The sequence below is a fragment of the Pararge aegeria genome, chromosome 2, assembly GCF_905163445.1.
Source record: "Pararge aegeria chromosome 2, ilParAegt1.1, whole genome shotgun sequence".
NCBI lineage: Eukaryota > Metazoa > Arthropoda > Insecta > Lepidoptera > Nymphalidae > Pararge > Pararge aegeria.
In genome coordinates this window covers 1306459-1317148 of record NC_053181.1, presented here as the reverse complement: position 1 = coordinate 1317148, position 10690 = coordinate 1306459, and the positions used below count along the sequence as shown (strand labels likewise).

Below are 10690 nucleotides of genomic sequence, written 5' to 3'. Positions count from 1 at the left end.
GCACATGCCAAGTATCATATTAATCTGCACACTGCTATTTATATGTTTTAAAGTGCAATTATCATTGAACCAACTTATATTTTTTTATAAAATATTGACACTCAAACAATATGATAAATTAACAAACACGGATGATTTATTGCAATAGATATTATGGAATAATATTTGAACTAACTCTAGTAACGATTGTTTACTAAAAGAGAGCACTATCGGTAGAATATTCATTCATGGGAATAATAAGTTTAAAGGGATGATGGTCATTTACTGACAGTAATGTTTCCCAGTATTGTAACTAGATGGCGCTCCTTCGATACCAAATAAATCGTAGTTATGTTTCACGCGATTGAATGATAAGTAATCGTAGGTTGATCTATTAAGCTCTCAAACTTATGCGTAATGTTTAGGGAACTCTTAAACTGACACTTGACAGAGAAAAAAATATAAATTCTCTTTTTTTAATACCCTTATAAATCCATACGAAAAATTAAAAATCCCTACTAATATTATAAATGTCAATGTAAGTTTGTTTGTTACGCTTTCACGCAAAAACTACTTAACCGACCCTCATGAAACCTTGTACACATATTCTTGGAAGTATTAGAATTAATAGAGGATACTTTTCATCCCGACATTAATCTCGGTTCCTTTGGGAGAGGGGATGAAAGTGTTTGACGATTTTACACCATAACTCCGACAAATTATAACCGATTTAAATAATTATTTTTGTACTACAGAGGTTGTAATATGTGTTTAATTTTGCCCTATCTTTGTGTAGATCTGATGAATGTGGTTGGAGATAGAGAACTGAACTCCTCAGCGGTTAGATTGGTGCAAAGTAAATGTATGCCCAGGAATCTCCTTTGATTATTCGTTCAACTTCTGACTTAGGCCTTGTATTTAATAAAAAAAAACAATTTCGTCGAATCGGTGTTGTAACTTAAGACGGCGCCTAACGTCGTCTTAAGTTAGACTCAGACTCAGACTCGTCTTTTCTCTAGGAATCCCCTAAATTACTAGGCATCCGATTAAGGCGATTCCTAGGTTTAGTGAAAACGGGCATAAAAATCTTAAAAACAGCATACTCTACTGTCTGCTGTCTACATTTGCTAGCAGCATTTGTAGGACGCACACTTGTTGGAACAACTTAAATCGATACTAGCATGCTATTGCTCTAGAGTATATTAAACCTGTTCAAGACAACCTCCCCCACCCTTCTTCCCTTGCACCCGCAATGCATCAATAATCAAGCGAGCGTTCATTTTAACTTCTGTCATAATGCTATTGAACAGCATGCTACTATTACACATTTGAATCACGGTTATGGATGTTACATGTAGTCACAATCTGTTAATCGGCTAACCTAACGATTCTAGTGTAGTTAAAATAATGTGGCCCTGTGCATTCCGCACGACTTCCCGTGAGATTTAAAACTAAAATATATTTTGTAATAAATAATTGGGCAACACACAGACCAAAAAAATAAATCATTGCGAATATTTTTTTTACTAGTAAGTACTTAATTATTGTTTAAATATGTTCACCTTGTGGTTAATCAACGTACCGCATACCGTATAAACTGTCGAACTGATCGTAAAGAAAATTTGCGGGTAGCTTTCTTTCACCGCGGACCAAGTTGCGGGCAACTGCTAGTATGCATACGATTATCAAATAGCACTCCAAGTTCTACTCATATCACCCCAATCCAGGCTCCGGCCTGACAACTACCTACCTAGCTATTCTTTTGATAAAAGTAGTAGATACGTACCTAGGTAGGTACCTACATAATCATTTTGATAAAACTGCAAGCACTCTCTTTTATGTAATATTCTAGAGTCGGTAAGTAATAGTTCTAGTGTGTTCCGTTATTCCACATTATGATTCTAGAAAAAACTATTATTTCGGTAGGTACCTATATTGGATAGTGTGAATGACCCCATTTGTGAAAATTCGAACACTATCTCGTTATTCTAGTGTAAGAAGGTAGCTAATAGGTATTTATCGTTGATTATGCTATGTTCCGTAGGGTTCTAGAAAAATTCAAGATTTTAAGGTGAAAGATTAATCAATGAAATACCAAACTAGAGAAGGTATACCTACCTAGTTTGGTATTACTTCCGCTGACTCTGGATTCTTTGATCCTTAACTTGTTTTATAGGTCGTTCGTACCTACTACTGTACTGTTATAGTTCCAGAAAAGGCGATTCTCTACAACAACGTTGCGTCGCGTCGTTATATATGATAAGCTAGTAAATACCTACTAATTTATCTAATACGTTAGGCACATAATAGAGAATACCTATCTTTACTTTTTTTTTAAATATATAACTTGTCTAGAACGTTCCTATAGGTAGGTAGTAACCTATACACGTGAGCTCGCGACATTTCTTGACCCACATCCCGTTTTATCACGCTCACGTTTGGAACTTGAACATTGTTGAATGTAGGTACATGTTGGTACCTACCTGTGGTACCTACTTAGTGTCTGTCTACATGAAGACCTAGGTTACTATTTATTTTCCCTTATTTATGTAGGTAATAGTAAAATCAAAAATTTAATTTAAGCATTATTTTATCTTCGAATTCGATAAATAGACGCATGTGCTAACAATAAAAATATTTCTAATTATAAACCGTAATGGATGAACATATAGATCAAATTAGATTGGCGTATGCTGCGGGATTGAACCGATCATTATTATTTTCAACACCTCTCTTTCTTTTTGTAAAAAAACGTAAATCAGTCGGTTTTCCTTGCGTATACTTCAATGTAAAATATGTTTCACCCAAATGTTTCTAGATTTTTTTTTTAATAACGGTGCCGTGGTTGGTCAGTATTATTAAACTTGCCTTTCATTTGTCGAGCGATGCTCTAACGACATTAGAAAGAAAACAGGGCATCGAAAACACACTGTTTGCTTAAGCGACGTCAAGTCTACGTTCAATGCACAGTTGGAGATGAACAGCTCAAATTATATTTATCTCTTTCTACCGCATGCTTTCCCGTAGCATTATTTATGTTTCATCTCCCTTGCGCATCGAGTGAAGGCCCTGGAATGTTCTAGACGTTTTAATGTATATATTTTGCCGCGACAGCAGCGCTGCGTTTCATTCATTTTTGAAGTAGATAGTGTGAACTTGTGAATTGTGTGTGGAAATTGTGGATATTTTTGACCTATCATTTGTTCTAGTGCATTTTCATTAAAAAAACTGTTCTTGTAAGTATTTGTAGAGATTTCATTATTTAGTGTAATTGTGTCATAAATTTCTCTTAAAAACCCATTTGCGAACGTGAAGACGTGTAGGATTGCGTGAACGATTCCACAATCTGCATCTCCAAAAAAGGTGTCAACGGAGACTAAAGGACTATTCCTCTTTTTTTCAGGTAAATATATCAAAATGGGAAAGGATTACTATAAAATATTGGGACTGTCTAAAGGCGCGACAGACGACGAAATTAAAAAGGCGTATAGGAAGTTAGCATTGAAATACCACCCCGATAAGAACAAAGCTGCTGGCGCCGAGGAGCGCTTTAAAGAAGTAGCGGAAGCTTACGAAGTTCTTTCAGACAAGAAGAAGCGAGAAATCTACGACACCCATGGGGAGGAAGGCCTTAAGGGAGGCATGGGAGGTCACAACGGGCCAGGTGGAGGCCAGTCCTTCTCGTACACGTACCACGGTGACCCTCGAGCGACGTTCGCCCAGTTCTTCGGCTCTGCGAGCCCGTTCCAAGCGTTCTTCGACCTGAACGGTGGGGGTGGTGGTGGTACCACAATGTTCTTCGACCGCGACATGGACATGGATTTGGATCCGTTCGCCAACATAAACATGGGACATTCGCGGCCGGGCGGACCAAGCGGTGCGTTCCGGAGTCACAGCTTCAACTTCCACGGTTCGCCCAATAGGAAAGAAAAAACTCAAGACCCACCCATAGAACACGATTTATATGTCTCTATAGAGGATATTGCTCGTGGATGCGTCAAAAAAATGAAAATTTCACGCCGCGTCATCCAACCAGATGGCACGTCAAAGAAAGAAGACAAAGTCCTTACTATTCATGTTAAACCTGGCTGGAAGGCAGGCACTAAGATCACGTTCCAGAAGGAAGGCGACCAGGGTAGGAACAAGATCCCAGCAGACATAGTCTTCATCATCAGGGATAAGCCTAACCCGCTGTTCAAGAGGGAGGGTTCTGACATCAGATACACAGCCAAAGTGTCCCTTAAGCAGGTATGTAATATTATTTTTTTGTCTATGCTCTGTATGTATAGATGTTTATTAACACTTCCCTCCTATTACATACAAATACCATACTACACTAATTGTAATTCTGAATTTCATCAAAGTAGCTTAGTATTTCAATATCTATTAAATTCACCTTTCTTGACAAATTAAATTTTAAAACCAAATTGGTTCAATGAACTCTTATTTAGCAGGGTTGCCAAAACATGCACTTATAATGCTTACTGTAAGCTTATGCCATCCCTTGACTATAAGTAAATTTTGCGGTCTCTAAATTATAGCAAAAATGTTGGGGTTGTCATGGAAAAATGAAATTTTATTTTAAAAATAAGTCTGCCTTCTGCTTTTTCACTGATATTTAATGTTTCTAATTTATCTTTTGTCGGGACATTTGTAGATGCTAATTGGTAGATGCAATCCTTTGATAAACATTTACATAGGTCCTTTGTTGCATTCCCATCTTTATTTTGGACTTTATCATATAGTTTGTGTCTCGTGTATTGGACTATGCATCCCTAGTACAATTAATGCTTACTTGGAACAGATGAGACTATTAGTTTTATTTTATATAAATATTTAAATCCATATGTGTTAATAATATGCATGGGAATTACCTACTGGTAAATGGAGTTGATTCATAATTATCGCTTCTTGAATATGATGACTCAATCATATCAGGCATGCATGTTAATAACATCAGCATGTGGTAGTTCAAAACAGTCTAGAACCATCTGACTACTGTTAATTGTCTAATAATATATTTCATAGCAAAGATGTTGCTTCAAAGTGTTTTATAGGTTTAATCAGTGTTTTTGAACTGTTTTGTTTGTTTCTATTTTGCCACAATTTGCAGTTTAGGATAGTAGTGAAATAAGCATAAGCCTTAATTACTATGAGGTAATAAAACCAGTTTTTAGCTAGGTTCCAAGCATGTTGTGGTCTAATTAAAAGCTTAAATCAGCTGGCTATAATTTTTGTTAAAACTCAAACAGCATTACTTCAGGTAAACTATGTTTGTGTGGAATTGCTTTCTTTGTCTGTATGTTCATAATACAATCAATCAATTAATGTCTATAATTATTACAATTTCACATTTACATAGTCATTGATATGATTATAATGTCATGAAATTTGTAAAAAAAACTTTTAAACAATTCACGAGTTTAATTATATCGCAGAATATCTAACTGCCTTGAAACTATTAAGTTTAAATTGACTTGTTACTAATTTCTTTTTTCTTTTGTTACAGGCACTCTGTGGCACCATAATTGAAGTACCAACCATGTCTAACGAAAAGTTAACAGTCAACCTTCAGGGCGAGGTAGTGAAGCCCTATACAGTAAAGAGATTCCCTGGCTATGGTCTGCCATTCCCAAAGGAACCTACGCGGAAGGGTGACCTGCTTGTTGCATTTGACATTAAGTTTCCTGACCGTCTAAGTACAGCTGTTAAAGAGATACTTATGGACACTTTACCTAATTAGTTAACTAGAAGTCTATTGGATACCTCATTAGCAAATTGAAGCTCTTATTCAATTACTGTTGAATACTGAAAGACGGCTTCCTTTATGGGCACCACCATATTAGAGAAGGCCACTTAAGCTTTAAAAATTTTGAGTGTCCTTTATATTTCAGTATTCAAAGTATACATACAAGCCACTTGTGAAACATACTTTCAAGTTATCTTTGCATTTCCATTTTACATTGCATTATTTATTTACCATTACAGGTGACTTGCTCTTGTCCTTGAATAGGAAAAACGTAATTTAAAGTATGCTTCATGTGTCTTGGTTTTGCTCGTCATAATGGAATAACCCTCTAGGGCAATGTTAAATGCTCAAATGTTAATGGGACATTCCTATAGGATTTTAATTCAGTCGCTGACTCAGTTTGTGAGTTTAGTTTGTTGAGTAGACTTGTTTTGTCTGTCAAGTGTAAAAGTTGATTCAGTGGATTGATTGGTCTTTTATAATATAATATGGTAGGAATTGTAATGGTCGCCCTAAACAATTGAGCGTGCTTGGCAAGCTCTCAATTGCTTCTCAGGTTGATTGGCATTGCAAGCTAATTTATTCAAATTTACAAGCACATATTATGTTTGAATGCTTGCTTGTCAAGCAGACAGATCAAAAGACTGCAAGCTAGTTAAATGCAAGAGAAAATCTCACAAATTTTAAGTAAATTTCTTTTCTTTTTTTCTTCAAGCATTTACAGATGTGCCAACACTTTCTTATAAGTTGGGATAACTAATAATTGATCAATGAGAAAGTTTGTGTCTTTTAGTGGATAATTGACCAATATCAATTCAATTTATTATTCCCAGATGTGTCAACAAGTTAACTGCTGGACCTTTTAGATTAGTTGACTGAACTACCGAAGTTTGAGGTAAAGGTTGGCACATCTATAGAGAGCTATGATGAAATAATATTTAGTTTAGTGAAAGTATGTGTGAGCGTTTTCTATCCGTTTTAGTATAGGAAGCAGTGAGTTTGTAACTTTCTGACTGTAACCGTATTATTTAATTTTGTAAGTTGTAAATATTTTGTAACTGTAAATACTTCATTGAATGTGCAGTGATTGTAAGTTTTAGGTTTTGTAATGATTGTTTTGACTGATTATAAAATGGTAAATTATATAATATAATAGTGACATTTTCTTAAGACTTTCTTTTCAGTGCTGATATTGGACACAAAACTCAAATCTACCATCCAATTTGCATTGCATGTAAACTTGTTGATGGGATGATAGGGCTTTATTATAGATTCATAGTAACATAATAGCAATATTTATAGTTAATAGATTCCCTTGACTGCTTTTTGCATAGATTTTAATATATACCAATATATCAGTGGGCTTACTACCATCACTAAAGTAGTACTACTTTAAAATTACTTTTCTAGAGCAAAATAGCGTCAACAATATTAAAATAATGCTTTATTCGATTGTAGTAAGCTAGCTGAATATTATATGAAATACATGATGTTGTTTGTGCAGATGTCATTTTGGCAAAAGAAAACTTATTACTTATAATTACTGAGTAAATAAACATACTGGAAATATTAATTTGAAGCTGTTTTTTTTATTCTCCATACTAATTATTTATTTATTAATTAATTTGGCTAACTCCTTCTTGAGCAGTTTACCTCCGCCCACGCTTACTTGGATAGTTTTTACCACAATGCCTGCATTTTCGTTTTTCCAATAATTGAATTTGTGACTTATTGAGCCACAGTAATCTTTATTATATGTATTGAGCAGCAACTGTTGCAGTACTTTATAGGTGTGGCAGCTGCTTTGACAATAACTGAAAAGAGTGAGTGGTCCGTGTATGGCCGGCCTTACACCAGTTCCTTTATTATAGAGAAGTTTGTATGTTGATTTATGTGTTTTTAACTACCTACAGTAAGTAGGTATATTCAAGCAGTTAGGAAACTACGAACACACGTTCGAAACAGCACACTAACACAGATGCACGCACCGAAGAGGTTCCAAAAGCTAGTATGTACCCCCGATTAAATCCTGCGATAATAGCTTTGGGGCTTCGTCGATGCGTGCGTGATATATTTACTGTGTCTAGTGCTCACACGACATACAACTATACTAGGGCTTCATGGCTGCCCGCACACAGTCAATATTATTGACAATATATTTTATCAATAGGCTGCCAGCACACGTTAATTGTGGCCAAGTTTGTTGTGGGCTCTTCTTAGACCAAAGGCGCGTTTGGAACCCTCGTAGCTTTAGATTTAAGTCGGCGAACGAAGTTATCACCATCCCCTTACAATTATGTAAACAAATATGTATGAACGCTTCATAAGTGCCTGTGATAGGCCTACATGAATAAAGAAATGTTGAATTTGAATTTAAAGTACTTCACGTCATAAAAAATCTTTTGTCTCAATTTCTGAGTTTAGAAATTTTTAAGCAGCTGATCAAATTGAGTACCTATTCGAATATTTCTTTCTGCTTGAAAAATATTAAATTGACAACACAAAACTTAGCCTATGTGCTAAATGTAGTAGTGTACCTACTGTATTTAGTAGTAGAAGCAGTAGTAGTAGTAGAGCTTTTTGTGCTCGACCGGGGAATTATTACCGCCATACTTATCTCTGCCGTGAAGCTGCATCGCTGTGTTCTGGTGTGAAGGGCGTGACATAATGCCTTACGCCTACGCCTATACATAGGCGATAGTTTTCACTTAACATCATTGGTCTGTTGATTATAGAATAAACTTGTGTGTACTTAATTGCACGCGTTAGAAGTTATACTTGGCGTAACAATATAAAAAGTCCTTACGGCGAATACTTGCATCAAGTAATCTTTGGCCTTATCGATTTTGAGATGCCTTACTATAGGTACGACCCGGCGTCAGTTATTGTAAATAGCAGTGCATTGCTCTACTGGGATCGAACGATTATCACTGACAGGTATATTACAGCTATGAAACCTGATACAGTGCTAGTCGATCGATCAGTGCGCCGTGCAATAATTGATGACATTACTATTCCACATGACGATAATCTGGTGAAAGCTGAAAAGGAAAAGTATTTAAATACTTGGACCTTGCTCACGAGATTAAAGCCATGTGGAATGTTGAGTCGACCGTTATTGTTCTGATCGTCGTTTCAGTCAATGACCTTCTCGCGAAAAGCTTCGGCCAACATCATAAGAAGCTTTCGCTTGGTTGTTGGATCAAGGGTCGGATATAGAAGGCAGTTTAAAAAAAAAAATGAAAATCCATAAATGATAAAATAATAATAATCGCCTTATTCTACGTTTGTAGAAAAAACGTCACTAACAACAGAAAAAAAAGGTATTTTATACATTGAAAGTTTTATTATAATGCATTACCTAAATATCGCCCAATCAGACAACCAAATTTTACTCAACATTAAAATTTGAGATTTTTTGTAGACTTGAATCAATTAAATCACCGAAAAAACTTTTTTTAAAACTTAAATGTTGACTATAGCTAACTTCAGGATGTTGGTTTTTTTGACGGTGTGCGCATAAAAATTTACTCATAATATTTCCCTAACGCGCCAAAAGAAGAAAAACTTCCAAAACGGTTCGCTGTTTACGTCTTTGTACCAGTCGTTGGATTTCCGTATTGTTATTTTCGTTCGCAGGTTTCAGTCCAAGTGCAAAGCACTTAAGCGGTTGTTAATACGAGTGCCGGGGACACGTAATGGCGCTCTCGTAGCTGTGTAAACAGCTGAGAGGAATGAGTGGCGTCATCCGCGCTGGCACGGGAGCGGACCTTGGCGCGGCCTGGAGCAGCGGGGCCGCACTGCTTTAGCCACGAAAGTAGCGTGGCGCCACTCTTTTAAAAAAGGCTTAAAAAATTTACACGTGCTGGCATAGTTATCCCCATATGACCTTAAAGGTACACACTTCAAACAGCTGATGTTATGGTTGTAATTTCGTAATTTTTTAATGACAATTTCGCATTTCTCTGAAAATTTAGATCTCAGGTAAACATTGCACTGCCTAGCCTGGTAGGTATGCTCATAGTAAAATAAACTAAAGTTTGTTTTTAATTTTAACTTTTAAATAAATTATAATTCGCTATTTTTGAAGAAGTATGCCCGTAGCATTAAAGCCTAAATTAGGTTTTATGACCAGTGGCGTGCACTTCAGACATGCAGAAAAGTTCGGGCTACCCTACAATTTTTTAAATTATTTCTCTTAGAGCAGGATATTTTCACTCTATGTCTATATTCTGTGGTGAAAATTTTCTGTGCTGTGCTTATATCTTATATCTTGCATCGCAATGGATCGCCTTTCCCGTGGCCACTCTATGGTGTGGGACATTGAAGCGCGCAAGACGTCACGAGCGAAAATATCTGCGGCGCCTCCCCGCGCCCCGCATCCGCCTCCACGCGCCCGCCGATTATAATTATTGATTTCCTGATTATTAGAACTTTGACATTTTTATTTTATCTGTAATTTATGTATTAAAGCTTTCTTAGATGACTTTATAACAGACTTCGCCGGTTTGATTTTGATTTCAAAGCATATTTTAAGTTGTGTATGCAGGTCGTGGTAAAAATTAATGGAAGTAGTTTTTAGAAAATAACTTTGTCAATTAAATGTATGAATATGATGTATCTCTAAAAATAACTTTAAAAGAATTCGTGATAACTTCTACAATAATTATTGTCCGATTGGAATAAATTAATAAGTATTTCCTACTATACATATTACACTTATGATAAAACTATTTATTTCAATAAGAACCCACTTTTGTTTCTACAGGTGATCTAATAAAATTTTAGAACACGAAATAAATATACTACTACAATACACACGTCGCCATCTAGCCCCATTTACATAAATAGTTATAAAATACATTTATCACACAAACATTTTCCAGTTGTGGGAATCGAACCCACGGCCTTTGACTCAGAAAGCAGGGTCGCTGCCCACTGCGTCAATCGGCCCTCAAAACT

At 36.0% G+C, this 10690-nt stretch overlaps 1 protein-coding gene across 1 annotated transcript; it reads left to right on the top strand.

Moving 5' to 3' along the window:
- Nucleotides 1-3090: 3090 nt before the first annotated feature.
- LOC120629750 (dnaJ protein homolog 1) lies at nt 3091-7307 on the top strand. Its single transcript, XM_039898774.1, has 3 exons — nt 3091-3215; nt 3383-4227; nt 5489-7307. Exons 2-3 carry the CDS (start codon nt 3397-3399, stop codon nt 5720-5722), a joined length of 1065 nt encoding a protein of 354 aa, XP_039754708.1. The 5' UTR covers nt 3091-3215; nt 3383-3396; the 3' UTR covers nt 5723-7307.
- Nucleotides 7308-10690: the final 3383 nt, after the last annotated feature.

Excerpts from the sequence above, each read along its gene's own strand:
- LOC120629750 (XM_039898774.1), top strand. The coding sequence starts at position 3,397 with ATGGGAAAGGATTACTATAAAATATTGGGACTGTCTAAAGGCGCGACA. Across the intron at positions 4,228-5,488 it reads CCAAAGTGTCCCTTAAGCAG|GCACTCTGTGGCACCATAAT; the intron begins GTATGTAATATT and ends CTTTTGTTACAG.